General features: G+C 53.4%; 1 protein-coding gene across 3 annotated transcripts in view; it reads right to left on the minus strand.

The window, feature by feature from the left end:
• LOC116958310 (caspase-2) overlaps positions 1-16007 on the minus strand; it is a 78798-nt gene that overhangs the window by 24415 nt on the left and 38376 nt on the right. For all 3 annotated transcript variants that reach the window (XM_076056354.1, XM_076056353.1, XM_076056352.1), the window contains one exon: positions 13437-13546. In XM_076056354.1, coding sequence (XP_075912469.1) covers positions 13437-13546 — 110 coding nt within the window. The remainder of the gene's footprint in view (positions 1-13436; positions 13547-16007) is intronic.

Here is a 16007-nt window from a genome sequence, read left to right on the forward strand (position 1 = left end):
GTGGTGAGTCTATGGGTCTCTCTCTCCATCTTTCTCTCTGTGCGAGTGATGAGTCTATGGGTCTCTGTGTGGTGAGTCTGTGGGTCTCTGTGTGGTGAGTCTGTGGGTCTCTGTGTGGTGAGCCTGTGGGTCTCTGTGTGAGTGAGTCTGTGGGTCTCTGTGTGATGAGTCTGTGAGTCTCTGTGTGGTGAGCCTATGGGTCTCTGTGTGATGAGTCTGTGGGTCTCTGTGTGATGAGTCTCTGGGTCTCTGTGTGGTGAGTCTGTGGGTCTCTGTGTGGTGAGTCTGTGGGTCTCTGTGTGGTGAGTCTGTGCGTCTCTATGTGATGAGTCTGTGGGTCTCTGTGTGGTGAGTCTGTGGGTCTCTGTGTGGTGAGTCTGTGGGTCTCTGTGTGGTGAGTCTGTGAGTCTCTGTGTGATGAGTCTCTGGGTCTCTGTGTGATGATTCTGTGGGTCTCTGTGTGGTGAGTCTGTGGGTCTCTATGTGGTGAGTCTATGGGTTTCTGTGTGGTGAGTCTGTGGGTCTCTGTGTGGTGAGTCTGTGAGTCTCTGTGTGGTGAGTCTGTGAGTCTCTGTGCGAGCGATGAGTCTGTGGGTCTCTGTGTGGTGAGTCTGTGGGTCTCTGCGTGGTGAGTCTGTGGGTCTCTGTGTGGTGAGTCTGTGGGTCTCTGTGTGGTGAGTCTGTGGGTCTCTGTGATGAGTCTGTGGGTCTCTGTGTGATGAGTCTGTGCGTCTCTGTGTGGTGAGTCTGTGCGTCTCTGTGTGGTGAGTCTATGGGTCTCTGTGTGGTGAGTCTGTGGGTCTCTGTGTGGTGAGCCTGTGGGTCTCTGTGTGAGTGAGTCTGTGGGTCTCTGTGTGGTGAGTCTGTGGGTCTCTGTGTGATGAGTCTGTGGGTCTCTATGTGGTGAGTCTATGGGTTTCTGTGTGGTGAGTCTGTGGGTCTGTGTGTGGTGAGTCTGTGGGTCTCTGTGTGGTGATGAGTCTATGGGTCTCTGTGTGGTGAGTCTGTGGGTCTCTGTGTGGTGAGTCTGTGAGCCTCTGTGTGGTGAATCTGTGGGTCTCTGTGTGGTGAGTCTGTGGGTCTCTGTGTGGCGAGTCTGTGGGTCTCTGTGTGATGAGTCTGTGGGTCTCTGTGTGATGAGTCTGTGAGTCTCTGTGTGGTGAGTCTGTGAGTCTCTGTGTGGTGAGTCTGTGAGTCTCTGTGTGGTGATTCTGTGGGTCTCTGTGTGGTGAGTCTGTGGGTCTCTGTGTGATGAGTCTGTGAGACTCTGTGTGGTGAGTCTGTGAGTCTCTGTGTGGTGAGTCTGTGGGTTTCTGTGTGGCGAGTCTGTGGGTCTCTGTGTGGTGAGTCTGTGGGTCTCTGTGTGGTGAGTTTGTGGGTCTCTGTGTGGTGAGTCTGTGGGTCTCTGTGTGATGAGTCTGTGGGTCTCTGTGTGGTGAGTTTGTGGGTCTCTGTGTGGTGAGTCTGTGGGTCTCTGTGTGGTGAGTCTGTGAGTCTCTGTGTGGTGAGTCTGTGGGTCTCTGTGTGGTGAGTCTATGGGTCTCTGTGTGGTGAGTCTGTGGGTCTCTGTGTGGTGAGTCTGTGGGTCTCTGTGTGGTGTGCCTGTGGGTCTCTGTGTGGTGAGTCTGTGGGTCTCTGTGTGGTGAGTCTGTGGGTCTCTGTGTGATGAGTCTGTGGGTCTCTGTGTGGTGAGTTTGTGGGTCTCTGTGTGGTGAGTCTGTGGGTCTCTGTGTGGTGAGTCTATGGGTCTCTCTCTCCATCTTTCTCTCTGTGCGAGTGATGAGTCTATGGGTCTCTGTGTGGTGAGTCTATAGGTCTCTGTGTGGTGAGTCTGTGGGTCTCTGCGTGGTGAGTCTGTGGGTCTCTGTGTGGTGAGTCTGTGGGTCTCTATGTGATGAGTCTATGGGTCTCTGTGTGGTGAGTCTGTGGGTCTCTGTGTGGTGAGTCTGTGGGTCTGTGTGTGGTGAGTCTGTGGGTCTCTGTGTGGTGAGTCTGTGGGTCTCTGTGTGATGAGTCTATGGGTCTCTGTGTGGTGAGTCTGTGGGTCTGTGTGGTGAGTCTTTGGGTCTCTGTGTGATGAGTCTGTGGGTCTCTGTGTGATGAGTCTGTGAGTCTCTGTGTGATGAGTCTGTGGGTCACTGTGCGAGCGATGAGTCTGTGGGTCTCTGTGTGGTGAGTCTGTGGGTCTCTGTGTGGTGAGTCTATGGGTCTCTGTGTGGTGAGTCTGTGGGTCTCTGTGTGGTGTGTCTGTGGGTCTCTGTGTGATGAGTCTGTGGGTCTCTGTGTGGTGAGTCTGTGGGTCTCTGTGTGGTGAGTCTGTGGGTCTCTGTGTGGTGAGTCTGTGGGTCTCTGTGTGGTGAGTCTGTGGGTCTCTGTGTGGTGAGTCTGTGGGTCTCTGTGTGGTGAGTCTGTGGGTCTCTGTGTGATGAGTCTGTGGGTCTCTGTGTGGTGAGTTTGTGGGTCTCTGTGTGGTGAGTCTGTGGGTCTCTCTCTCCATCTTTCTCTCTGTGTGAGTGATGAGTCTATGGGTCTCTGTGTGGTGAGTCTGTGCGTCTCTGTGTGATGAGTCTGTGGGTCTCTGTGCAAGTGATAAGTCTGTGGGTCTCTGTGTGGTGAGTCTGTGAGTCTCTGTGTGATGAGTCTGTGGGTCTCTGTGTGATGACTCTGTGGGTCTCTGTGTGGTGAGTCTATGGGTCTCTGTGTGATGAGTCTGTGGGTCTCTGTGTGATGAGTCTCTGGGTCTCTGTGTGGTGAGTCTGTGGGTCTCTGTGTGGTGAGTCTGTGGGTCTCTGTGTGGTGAGTCTGTGGCTCTCTGTGTGGTGAGTCTGTGGGTCTCTGTGTGGTGAGTCTGTGGGTCTCTGTGTGGTGAGTCTGTGGGTCTCTGTGTGGTGAGTCTGTGGGTCTCTGTGCGAGCGATGAGTCTGTGGGTCTCTGTGTGGTGAGTCTGTGGGTCTCTGTGCGAGCGATGAGTCTGTGGGTCTCTGTGTGGTGAGTCTGTGGGTCTCTGTGTGGTGAGTCTGTGGGTCTCTGTGTGGTGAGTCTGTGGGTATCTGTGTGGTGAGTCTGTGAGTCTCTGTGTGGTGAGTCTGTGGGTCTCTGTGTGTTGAGTCTGTGGGTCTCTGTGTGGTGAGTCTATGGGTCTCTGTGTGATGAGTCTATGGGTCTCTGTGTGGTGAGTCTGTGAGTCTCTGTGTGATGAGTCTATGGGTCTCTGTGTGGTGAGTCTATGGGTCTCTGTGTGGTGAGTCTGTGGGTCTCTGTGTGGTGAGTCTGTGGGTCTCTGTGTGGTGAGTCTGTGGGTCTCTGTGTGGTGAGTCTGTGAGTCTCTGTGTGGTGAGTCTGTGGGTCTCTGTGTGTTGAGTCTGTGGGTCTCTGTGTGGTGAGTCTATGGGTCTCTGTGTGATGAGTCTATGGGTCTCTGTGTGGTGAGTCTGTGAGTCTCTGTGTGATGAGTCTGTGGGTCTCTGTGTGGTGAGTCTGTGGGTCTCTGTGTGATGAGTCTGTGGGTCTCTGTGTGGTGAGTTTGTGGGTCTCTGTGTGGTGAGCCTGTGGGTCTCTGTGTGGTGAGTCTGTGGGTCTCTGTGTGAGTGAGTCTGTGAGTCTCTGTGTGGTGAGTCTATGGGTCTCTGTGTGATGAGTCTGTGGGTCTCTGTGTGATGAGTCTCTGGGTCTCTGTGTGGTGAGTCTGTGGGTCTCTGTGTGGTGAGTCTATGGGTCTCTGTGTGGTGAGTCTGTGGGACTCTGTGTGGTGTGTCTGTGGGTCTCTGTGTGATGAGTCTGTGGGTCTCTGTGTGGTGAGTCTGTGGGTCTCTGTGTGGTGAGTCTGTGGGTCTCTGTGTGGTGAGTCTGTGGGTCTCTGTGTGGTGAGTCTGTGGGTCTCTGTGTGGTGAGTCTGTGGGTCTCTGTGTGATGGGTCTGTGGGTCTCTGTGTGGTGAGTTTGTGGGTCTCTGTGTGGTGAGTCTGTGGGTCTCTGTGTGGTGAGTCTATGGGTCTCTCTCTCCATCTTTCTCTCTGTGCGAGTGATGAGTCTATGGGTCTCTGTGTGGTGAGTCTGTGGGTCTCTGTGTGATGAGTCTGTGGGTCTCTGTGCAAGCGATAAGTCTGTGGGTCTCTGTGTGGTGAGTCTGTGAGTCTCTGTGTGATGAGTCTGTGGGTCTCTGTGTGATGACTCTGTGGGTCTCTGTGTGTTGAGCCTGTGGGTCTCTGTGTGGTGAGTCTGTGGGTTTCTGTGTGAGTGAGTCTGTGAGTCTCTGTGTGATGAGTCTATGGGTCTCTGTGTGGTGAGTCTGTGGGTCTGTGTGGTGAGTCTTTGGGTCTCTGTGTGGTGAGTCTGTGGGTCTCTGTGTGATGAGTCTGTGAGTCTCTGTGTGATGAGTCTGTGGGTCTCTGTGCGAGCGATGAGTCTGTGGGTCTCTGTGTGGTGAGTCTGTGGGTCTCTGTGTGGTGAGTCTGTGGGTCTCTGTGTGATGAGTCTGTGGGTCTCTGTGTGGTGAGTTTGTGGGTCTCTGTGTGGTGAGCCTGTGGGTCTCTGTGTGGTGAGTCTGTGGGTCTCTGTGTGAGTGAGTCTGTGAGTCTCTGTGTGGTGAGTCTATGGGTCTCTGTGTGATGAGTCTGTGGGTCTCTGTGTGATGAGTCTCTGGGTCTCTGTGTGGTGAGTCTGTGGGTCTCTGTGTGGTGAGTCTGTGGGTCTCTGTGTGGTGAGTCTGTGGGTTTCTATGTGATGAGTCTATGGGTCTCTGTGTGGTGAGTCTGTGGGTCTCTGTGTGGTGAGTCTGTGGGTCTCTGTGCGGTGAGTCTGTGGGTCTCTGTGTGGTGAGTCTGTGGGTCTCTGTGTGATGAGTCTGTGGGTCTCTGTGTGGTGAGTCTATGGGTCTCTGTGTGGTGAGTCTGTGGGACTCTGTGTGGTGTGTCTGTGGGTCTCTGTGTGATGAGTCTGTGGGTCTCTGTGTGGTGAGTCTGTGGGTCTCTGTGTGGTGAGTCTGTGGGTCTCTGTGTGGTGAGTCTGTGGGTCTCTGTGTGGTGAGTCTGTGGGTCTCTGTGTGGTGAGTCTGTGGGTCTCTGTGTGATGGGTCTGTGGGTCTCTGTGTGGTGAGTTTGTGGGTCTCTGTGTGGTGAGCCTGTGGGTCTCTGTGTGGTGAGTCTATGGGTCTCTCTCTCCATCTTTCTCTCTGTGCGAGTGATGAGTCTATGGGTCTCTGTGTGGTGAGTCTGTGGGTCTCTGTGTGATGAGTCTGTGGGTCTCTGTGCAAGCGATAAGTCTGTGGGTCTCTGTGTGGTGAGTCTGTGAGTCTCTGTGTGATGAGTCTGTGGGTCTCTGTGTGATGACTCTGTGGGTCTCTGTGTGTTGAGCCTGTGGGTCTCTGTGTGGTGAGTCTGTGGGTTTCTGTGTGAGTGAGTCTGTGAGTCTCTGTGTGGTGAGTCTATGGGTCTCTGTGTGATGAGTCTGTGGGTCTCTGTGTGATGAGTCTCTGGGTCTCTGTGTGGTGAGTGTGTGGGTCTCTGTGTGGTGAGTCTGTGGGTCTCTGTGTGGTGAGTCTGTGGGTCTCTGTGTGGTGAGTCTGTGGGTCTCTGTATGGTGAGTCTATGGGTCTCTGTGTGGTGAGTCTGTGGGACTCTGCGTGGTGAGTCTGTGGGGCTCTGTGTGGTGAGTCTGTGGGTCTCTGTGTGGTGAGTCTATGGGTCTCTGTGTGGTGAGTCTGTGGGTCTCTGTGTGGTGAGTCTGTGGGTCTCTGTGTGATGAGTCTGTGGGTCTCTGTGTGGTGAGTCTATGGGTCTCTGTGTGGTGAGTCTGTGGGTCTCTGTGTGGTGTGTCTGTGGGTCTCTGTGTGGTGAGTCTGTGGGTCTCTGCGTGGTGAGTCTGTGGGTCTCTGAGTGGTGAGTCTGTGGGTCTCTATGTGATGAGTCTATGGGTCTCTGTGTGGTGAGTCTGTGGGTCTCTGTGTGGTGAGTCTGTGGGTCTGTGTGTGGTGAGTCTGTGGGTCTCTGTGTGGTGAGTCTGTGGGTCTCTGTGTGATGAGTCTGTGGGTCTCTGTGTGGTGAGTTTGTGGGTCTCTGTGTGGTGAGCCTGTGGGTCTCTGTGTGGTGAGTCTGTGGGTCTCTGTGTGAGTGAGTCTGTGAGTCTCTGTGTGGTGAGTCTGTGGGTCTCTGTGTGATGAGTCTCTGGGTCTCTGTGTGGTGAGTCTGTGGGTCTCTGTGTGGTGAGTCTGTGGGTCTCTGTGTGAGTGAGTCTGTGGGTCTCTGTGTGATGAGTCTGTGGGTCTCTGTGTGATGAGTCTGTGGGTCTCTGTGTGGTGAGTCTGTGGGTCTCTGTGTGGTGAGTCTGTGGGTCTCTGTGTGGTGAGTCTGTGGGTTTCTATGTGATGAGTCTATGGGTCTCTGTGTGGTGAGTCTGTGGGTCTCTGTGTGGTGAGTCTGTGGGTCTCTGTGCGGTGAGTCTGTGGGTCTCTGTGTGGTGAGTCTGTGGGTCTCTGTGTGATGAGTCTGTGGGTCTCTGTGTGGTGAGTCTATGGGTCTCTGTGTGGTGAGTCTGTGGGTCTCTGTGTGGTGTGTCTGTGGGTCTCTGTGTGATGAGTCTGTGGGTCTCTGTGTGGTGAGTCTGTGGGTCTCTGTGTGGTGAGTCTGTGGGTCTCTGTGTGGTGAGTCTGTGGGTCTCTGTGTGGTGAGTCTGTGGGTCTCTGTGTGGTGAGTCTGTGGGTCTCTGTGTGATGAGTCTGTGGGTCTCTGTGTGGTGAGTTTGTGGGTCTCTGTGTGGTGAGTCTGTGGGTCTCTGTGTGGTGAGTCTATGGGTCTCTATCTCCATCTTTCTCTCTGTGCGAGTGATGAGTCTATGGGTCTCTGTGTGGTGAGTATGTGGGTCTCTGTGTGATGAGTCTGTGGGTCTCTGTGTGATGACTCTGTGGGTCTCTGTGTGGTGAGTCTATGGGTCTCTGTGTGATGAGTCTGTGGGTCTCTGTGTGATGAGTCTCTGGGTCTCTGTGTGGTGAGTCTGTGGGTCTCTGTGTGGTGAGTCTGTGGGTCTCTGTGTGGTGAGTCTGTGGCTCTCTGTGTGGTGAGTCTGTGGGTCTCTGTGTGGAGAGTCTGTGGGTCTCTGTGTGGTGAGTCTGTGGGTCTCTGTGTGGTGAGTCTGTGGGTCTCTGTGCGAGCGATGAGTCTGTGGGTCTCTGTGCGAGCGATGAGTCTGTGGGTCTCTGTGTGGTGAGTCTGTGGGTCTCTGTGTGGTGAGTCTGTGGGTCTCTGTGTGGTGAGTCTGTGGGTCTCTGTGTGGTGAGTCTGTGAGTCTCTGTGTGGTGAGTCTGTGGGTCTCTGTGTGTTGAGTCTGTGGGTCTCTGTGTGGTGAGTCTATGGGTCTCTGTGTGATGAGTCTATGGGTCTCTGTGTGGTGAGTCTGTGAGTCTCTGTGTGGTGAGTCTATGGGTCTCTCTCTCCATCTTTCTCTCTGTGCGAGTGATGAGTCTATGGGTCTCTGTGTGGTGAGTATGTGGGTCTCTGTGTGATGAGTCTGTGGGTCTCTGTGTGATGACTCTGTGGGACTCTGTGTGATGAGTCTCTGGGTCTCTGTGTGGTGAGTCTGTGGGTCTCTGTGTGGTGAGTCTGTGGGTCTCTGTGTGGTGAGTCTGTGGCTCTCTGTGTGGTGAGTCTGTGGGTCTCTGTGTGGTGAGTCTGTGGGTCTCTGTGCGAGCGATGAGTCTGTGGGTCTCTGTGCGAGCGATGAGTCTGTGGGTCTCTGTGTGGTGAGTCTGTGGGTCTCTGTGTGGTGAGTCTGTGGGTCTCTGTGTGGTGAGTCTGTGGGTCTCTGTGTGGTGAGTCTGTGAGTCTCTGTGTGGTGAGTCTGTGGGTCTCTGTGTGTTGAGTCTGTGGGTCTCTGTGTGGTGAGTCTATGGGTCTCTGTCTGATGAGTCTATGGGTCTCTGTGTGGTGAGTCTGTGAGTCTCTGTGTGATGAGTCTATGGGTCTCTGTGTGGTGAGTCTATGGGTCTCTGTGTGGTGAATCTGTGGGTCTCTGTGTGGTGAGTCTGTGGGTCTCTGTGTGGTGAGTCTGTGGGTCTCTGTGTGGTGAGTCTGTGGGTCTCTGTGTGGTGAGTCTGTGGGTCTCTGTGTGGTGAGTCTGTGGGTCTCTGTGTGGTTAGTCTGTGGGTCTCTGTGTGGTGAGTCTGTGAGTCTCTGTGTGGTGAGTCTGTGGGTCTCTGTGTGTTGAGTCTGTGGGTCTCTGTGTGGTGAGTCTATGGGTCTCTGTGTGATGAGTCTATGGGTCTCTGTGTGGTGAGTCTGTGAGTCTCTGTGTGATGAGTCTGTGGGTCTCTGAGTGGTGAGTCTGTGGGTCTCTATGTGATGAGTCTATGGGTCTCTGTGTGGTGAGTCTGTGGGTCTCTGTGTGGTGAGTCTGTGGGTCTGTGTGTGGTGAGTCTGTGGGTCTCTGTGTGGTGAGTCTGTGGGTCTCTGTGTGATGAGTCTGTGGGTCTCTGTGTGGTGAGTTTGTGGGTCTCTGTGTGGTGAGCCTGTGGGTCTCTGTGTGGTGAGTCTGTGGGTCTCTGTGTGAGTGAGTCTGTGAGTCTCTGTGTGGTGAGTCTGTGGGTCTCTGTGTGATGAGTCTCTGGGTCTCTGTGTGGTGAGTCTGTGGGTCTCTGTGTGGTGAGTCTGTGGGTCTCTGTGTGAGTGAGTCTGTGGGTCTCTGTGTGATGAGTCTGTGGGTCTCTGTGTGATGAGTCTCTGGGTCTCTGTGTGGTGAGTCTGTGGGTCTCTGTGTGGTGAGTCTGTGGGTCTCTGTGTGGTGAGTCTGTGGGTTTCTATGTGATGAGTCTATGGGTCTCTGTGTGGTGAGTCTGTGGGTCTCTGTGTGGTGAGTCTGTGGGTCTCTGTGCGGTGAGTCTGTGGGTCTCTGTGTGGTGAGTCTGTGGGTCTCTGTGTGATGAGTCTGTGGGTCTCTGTGTGGTGAGTCTATGGGTCTCTGTGTGGTGAGTCTGTGGGTCTCTGTGTGGTGTGTCTGTGGGTCTCTGTGTGATGAGTCTGTGGGTCTCTGTGTGGTGAGTCTGTGGGTCTCTGTGTGGTGAGTCTGTGGGTCTCTGTGTGGTGAGTCTGTGGGTCTCTGTGTGGTGAGTCTGTGGGTCTCTGTGTGGTGAGTTTGTGGGTCTCTGTGTGGTGAGTCTGTGGGTCTCTGTGTGGTGAGTCTATGGGTCTCTATCTCCATCTTTCTCTCTGTGCGAGTGATGAGTCTATGGGTCTCTGTGTGGTGAGTATGTGGGTCTCTGTGTGATGAGTCTGTGGGTCTCTGTGTGATGAGTCTGTGGGTCTCTGTGTGATGAGTCTCTGGGTCTCTGTGTGGTGAGTCTGTGGGTCTCTGTGTGGTGAGTCTGTGGGTCTCTGTGTGGTGAGTCTGTGGCTCTCTGTGTGGTGAGTCTGTGGGTCTCTGTGTGGAGAGTCTGTGGGTCTCTGTGTGGTGAGTCTGTGGGTCTCTGTGTGGTGAGTCTGTGGGTCTCTGTGCGAGCGATGAGTCTGTGGGTCTCTGTGCGAGCGATGAGTCTGTGGGTCTCTGTGTGGTGAGTCTGTGGGTCTCTGTGTGGTGAGTCTGTGGGTCTCTGTGTGGTGAGTCTGTGGGTCTCTGTGTGGTGAGTCTGTGAGTCTCTGTGTGGTGAGTCTGTGGGTCTCTGTGTGTTGAGTCTGTGGGTCTCTGTGTGGTGAGTCTATGGGTCTCTGTGTGATGAGTCTATGGGTCTCTGTTTGGTGAGTCTGTGAGTCTCTGTGTGGTGAGTCTATGGGTCTCTCTCTCCATCTTTCTCTCTGTGCGAGTGATGAGTCTATGGGTCTCTGTGTGGTGAGTATGTGGGTCTCTGTGTGATGAGTCTGTGGGTCTCTGTGTGATGACTCTGTGGGACTCTGTGTGATGAGTCTCTGGGTCTCTGTGTGGTGAGTCTGTGGGTCTCTGTGTGGTGAGTCTGTGGGTCTCTGTGTGGTGAGTCTGTGGCTCTCTGTGTGGTGAGTCTGTGGGTCTCTGTGTGGTGAGTCTGTGGGTCTCTGTGCGAGCGATGAGTCTGTGGGTCTCTGTGCGAGCGATGAGTCTGTGGGTCTCTGTGTGGTGAGTCTGTGGGTCTCTGTGTGGTGAGTCTGTGGGTCTCTGTGTGGTGAGTCTGTGGGTCTCTGTGTGGTGAGTCTGTGAGTCTCTGTGTGGTGAGTCTGTGGGTCTCTGTGTGTTGAGTCTGTGGGTCTCTGTGTGGTGAGTCTATGGGTCTCTGTCTGATGAGTCTATGGGTCTCTGTGTGGTGAGTCTGTGAGTCTCTGTGTGATGAGTCTATGGGTCTCTGTGTGGTGAGTCTATGGGTCTCTGTGTGGTGAATCTGTGGGTCTCTGTGTGGTGAGTCTGTGGGTCTCTGTGTGGTGAGTCTGTGGGTCTCTGTGTGGTGAGTCTGTGGGTCTCTGTGTGGTGAGTCTGTGGGTCTCTGTGTGGTGAGTCTGTGGGTCTCTGTGTGGTTAGTCTGTGGGTCTCTGTGTGGTGAGTCTGTGAGTCTCTGTGTGGTGAGTCTGTGGGTCTCTGTGTGTTGAGTCTGTGGGTCTCTGTGTGGTGAGTCTATGGGTCTCTGTGTGATGAGTCTATGGGTCTCTGTGTGGTGAGTCTGTGAGTCTCTGTGTGATGAGTCTATGGGTCTCTGTGTGGTGAGTCTATGGGTCTCTGTGTGGTGAGTCTGTGGGTCTCTGTGTGGTGAGTCTGTGGGTCTCTGTGTGGTGAGTCTGTGAGTCTCTGTGTGGTGAGTCTGTGGGTCTCTGTGTGATGAGTCTATGGGTCTCTGTGTGATGAGTCTGTGGGTCTCTGTGTGATGAGTCTGTGGGTCTCTGTGTGGTGAGTCTGTGGGTCTCTGTGTGATGAGTCTGTGGGTCTCTGTGTGGTGAGTCTGTGGGTTACTGTGTGATGAGTCTGTGGGTCTCTGTGTGGTGAGTCTATGGGTCTCTGTGTGGTGAGTCTGTGAGTCTCTGTGTGGTGAGTCTGTGGGTCTCTGTGTGGTGAGTCTGTGGGTCTCTGTGTGGTGAGTCTGTGGGTCTCTGTGTGGTGAGTCTGTGGGTCTCTGTGTGGTGAGTCTGTGGGTCTCTGTGTGGTGAGTCTGTGGGTCTCTGTGTGGTGAGTCTGTGGGTCTCTGTGTGGTGAGTTTGTGGGTCTCTGTGTGGTGAGTCTGTGGGTCTCTGTGTGATGAGTCTGTGGGTCTCTGTGTGGTGAGTTTGTGGGTCTCTGTGTGGTGAGTCTGTGGGTCTCTGTGTGGTGAGTCTGTGAGTCTCTGTGTGGTGAGTCTGTGGGTCTCTGTGTGGTGAGTCTATGGGTCTCTGTGTGGTGAGTCTGTGGGTCTCTGTGTGGTGAGTCTGTGGGTCTCTGTGTGGTGTGTCTGTGGGTCTCTGTGTGGTGAGTCTGTGGGTCTCTGTGTGGTGAGTCTGTGGGTCTCTGTGTGATGAGTCTGTGGGTCTCTGTGTGGTGAGTTTGTGGGTCTCTGTGTGGTGAGTCTGTGGGTCTCTGTGTGGTGAGTCTATGGGTCTCTCTCTCCATCTTTCTCTCTGTGCGAGTGATGAGTCTATGGGTCTCTGTGTGGTGAGTCTGTGGGTCTCTGTGTGGTGAGTCTGTGGGTCTCTGTGTGATGAGCCTGTGGGTCTCTGTGTGGTGAGCCTGTGGGTCTCTGTGTGAGTGAGTCTGTGGGTCTCTGTGTGAGTGAGTCTGTGAGTCTCTGTGTGGTGAGCCTATGGGTCTCTGTGTGATGAGTCTGTGGGTCTCTGTGTGATGAGTCTCTGGCTCTCTGTGTGGTGAGTCTGTGGGTCTCTGTGTGGTGAGTCTGTGGGTCTCTGTGTGGTGAGTCTGTGGGTCTCTATGTGGTGAGTCTGTGGGTCTCTGTGCGGTGAGCCTGTGGGTCTCTGTGTGAGTGAGTCTGTGGGTCTCTGTGTGAGTGAGTCTGTGAGTCTCTGTGTGGTGAGCCTATGGGTCTCTGTGTGATGAGTCTGTGGGTCTCTGTGTGATGAGTCTCTGGGTCTCTGTGTGGTGAGTCTGTGGGTCTCTGTGTGGTGAGTCTGTGGGTCTCTATGTGGTGAGTCTGTGGGTCTCTGTGTGGTGAGTCTGTGGGTCTCTGTGTGGTGAGTCTGTGGGTCTCTGTGTGGTGAGTCTGTGAGTCTCTGTGTGATGAGTCTCTGGGTCTCTGTGTGGTGAGTCTATGGGTCTCTGTGTGGTGAGTCTGTGGGTCTCTGTGTGATGAGTCTGTGGGTCTCTGTGTGGTGAGTCTGTGGGTCTCTGTGTGGTGAGTCTGTGGGTCTCTGTGTGGTGAGTCTGTGGGTCTCTGTGTGATGAGTCTGTGGGTCTCTATGTGGTGAGTCTATGGGTCTCTGTGTGGTGAGTCTGTGGGTCTCTGTGTGGTGAGTCTGTGAGTCTCTGTGTGGTGAGTCTGTGAGTCTCTGTGCGAGCGATGAGTCTGTGGGTCTCTGTGTGGTGAGTCTGTGGGTCTCTGCGTGGTGAGTCTGTGGGTCTCTGCGTGGTGAGTCTGTGGGTCTCTGTGTGGTGAGTCTGTGGGTCTCTGTGTGGTGAGTCTGTGCGTCTCTGTGTGGTGAGTCTATGGGTCTCTGTGTGGTGAGTCTGTGGGTCTCTGTGTGGTGAGTCTATGGGTCTCTGTGCGAGCGATGAGTCTGTGGGTCTCTGTGTGATGAGTCTGTGAGTCTCTGTGTAATGAGTCTGTGGGTTTCTGTGTGGTGAGTCTGTGAGTCTCTGTGTGGCGAGTCTGTGGGTCTCTGTGCGAGCGATGAGTCTGTGGGTCTCTGTGTGGTGAGTCTGTGGGTCTCTGTGTGATGAGTCTTTGGGTCTCTGTGCGAGCGATGAGTCTATGGGTCTCTGTGTGGTGAGTCTGTGGGTGTCTGTGTGGTGAGTAAGTGAGTCTCTGTGTGGCGAGTCTGTGGGTCTCTGTGTGGTGAGTCTGTGGGTCTCTGTGTGAGTGAGTCTATGGGTCTCTGTGTGGTGAGTCTGTGGGTCTCTGTGTGATGAGTCTTTGGGTCTCTGTGCGAGCGATGAGTCTATGGGTCTCTGTGTGGTGAGTCTGTGGGTCTCTGTGTGGTGAGTCTGTGGGTCTCTGTGTGGTGAGTCTGTGGGTCTCTGTGTGGTGAGTTTGTGGGTCTCTGTGTGGTGAGTCTGTGAGTCTCTGTGTGGTGGGTCTCTGTGTGATGAGTCTGTGGGTCTCTGTGTAGTGAGTCTGTGGGCCTCTATGTGAGTGTGTGAGTGAGTCTGTGGGTCTCTGTGTGGTGAGTTTGTGGGTCTCTGTGTGGTGAGTCTGTGGGTCTCTGTGTGGTGAGTTTGTGGGTCTCTGTGTGGTGAGTCTGTGAGTCTCTGTGTGGTGGGTCTCTGTGTGGTGAGTCTATGGGTCTCTGTGTGAGTGAGTCTGTGGGTCTCTCTCTCTGTCTCTCGTGCGTGGCCGTGACCCTTCACCCGAACCTTGACGAGCATGTCGGCGAAGTGCGTGTCCCTGGCCTGCTCGCGAACCACCTCCACCAGCGCCTGGATGTACCACGCTCCTTTTCGTGTGTTCCTCAGCGCGGCAGTGCCTGCGTGAGTGGTGGTGGTGGTGGTGGGTGGTGGTGGGTGGTGGTGGGTGGTGGTGGGTGGTGGTGGTGGTGGGGAGGGGTGGGGAGGAGTGGGTGGGAAGGATGAGAAAAAAAACTGCCCTCAAATTTGCCCAGCCAAACTTTTACTCCAAAAATGCCAGCGAAAAATTCCACAAACTGACCACCAAACTGACCACCAAACTGACCACAAAACTGACCAACAAAGTGACCACCAAACTGACCACCAAACTGACCACAAAGTGACCTCCAAACTGACCACAAAGTGACCACCAAACTGACCACCAAACTGACCACCAAACTGACCACAAACTGACCACAAAGTGACCTCCAAACTGACCACAAAGTGACCTCCAAACTGACCACAAAGTGACCACCAAACTGACCACCAAACTGACCTCCAAACTGACCATCAAACTGACCTCCAAACTGACCACCAAACTGACCATCAAACTGACCTCCAAACTGACCACAAACTGACCACAAACTGACCACCAAACTGACCACCAAACTGACCACAAACTGACCACCAAACTGACCACCAAACTGACCACCAAACTGACCACAAACTGACCACAAAACTGACCACCAAACTGAACACAAACTGACCACCAAACTGACCACAAAGTGACCACCAAACTGACCACCAAACTGACCACCAAACTGACCACCAAACTGATCACCAAACTGACCACCAAACTGACCACCAAACTGACCACCAAACTGACCACAAAGTGACCACAAACTGACCACCAAACTGACCACCAAACTGACCACAAAACTGACCACAAAGTGACCCACAAACTGACCACAAACTGACCACCAAACTGACCTCCAAACTGACCACAAACTGACCACCAAACTGACCACAAACTGACCACCAAAGTGACCACCAAACTGACCACCAAACTGACCACCAAACTGACCTCCAAACTGACCACCAAACTGACCTCCAAACTGACCACAAACTGACCACAAACTGACCACAAACTGACCACCAAACTGACCTCCAAACTGACCTCCAAACTGACCACCAAACTGACCACCAAACTGACCACCAAACTGACCTCCAAACTGACCACCAAACTGACCACCAAACTAACCACCAAACTGACCACAAATTGACCACAAAGCGACCACCAAACTGACCACCAAACTGACCACCAAACTGACCACAAACTGACCTCCAAACTGACCACAAACTGACCACAAACTGACCACCAAACTGACCACCAAACTGATCACCAAACTGACCACCAAACTGACCACCAAACTGACCACAAACTGACCACAAACTGACCACCAAACTGACCACAAACTGACCACAAACTGACCACCAAACTGACCACAAACTGACCACCAAACTGACCATCAAACTGATCACAAAACTGACCACCAAACTGACCTCCAAACTGACCACCAAACTGACCTCCAAACTGACCACAAACTGACCACAAACTGACCACAAAACTGACCTCCAAACTGACCACCAAACTGACCACCAAACTAACCACCAAACTGACCACAAATTGACCACAAAGCGACCACCAAACTGACCACCAAACTGACCACCAAACTGACCACAAACTGACCTCCAAACTGACCACAAACTGACCACAAACTGACCACCAAACTGACCACCAAACTGATCACCAAACTGACCACCAAACTGACCACCAAACTGACCACAAACTGACCACAAACTGACCACCAAACTGACCACAAACTGACCACAAACTGACCACCAAACTGACCACAAACTGACCACCAAACTGACCATCAAACTGATCACAAAACTGACCACCAAACTGACCACCAAAGTGACCACAAAGTGACCACCAAACTGACCACCAAACTGACCACACCGTGACCACAAAGTGACCACCAAACTGACCACCAAACTGACCTCCAAACTGACCACCAAACTGACCACAAACTGACCACAAACTGACCACCAAACTGACCACCAAACTGACCACCAAAGTGACCACAAAGTGACCACCAAACTGACCACCAAACTGACCACAACGTGACCCACAAACTGACCACAAACTGACCACCAAACTGACCACAAACTGACCACAAACTCACCACCAAACTGACCTCCAAACTGACCACCAAACTGACCACAAACTGACCACCAAACTGACCAGAAACTGACCACAAACTGACCACAAACTGACCACCAAACTGACCACCAAACTGACCACCAAACTGACCTCCAAACTGACCACCAAACTGACCACCAAACTGACCACAAACTGACCACAAACTGACCACAAACTGACCACCAAACTGACCTCCAAACTGACCACAAACTGACCACCAAACTGACCACAAACTGACCACCAAAGTGACCACCAAACTGACCACCAAACTGACCACCAAACTGACCTCCAAACTGACCACCAAACTGACCACAAACTGACCACAAACTGACCAC

Source organism: Petromyzon marinus, chromosome 75, assembly GCF_048934315.1.
Source record: "Petromyzon marinus isolate PM22_M1 ecotype Great Lakes invasive population chromosome 75, UKy_Petmar_22M1.pri1.0, whole genome shotgun sequence".
Lineage (NCBI taxonomy): Eukaryota > Metazoa > Chordata > Hyperoartia > Petromyzontiformes > Petromyzontidae > Petromyzon > Petromyzon marinus.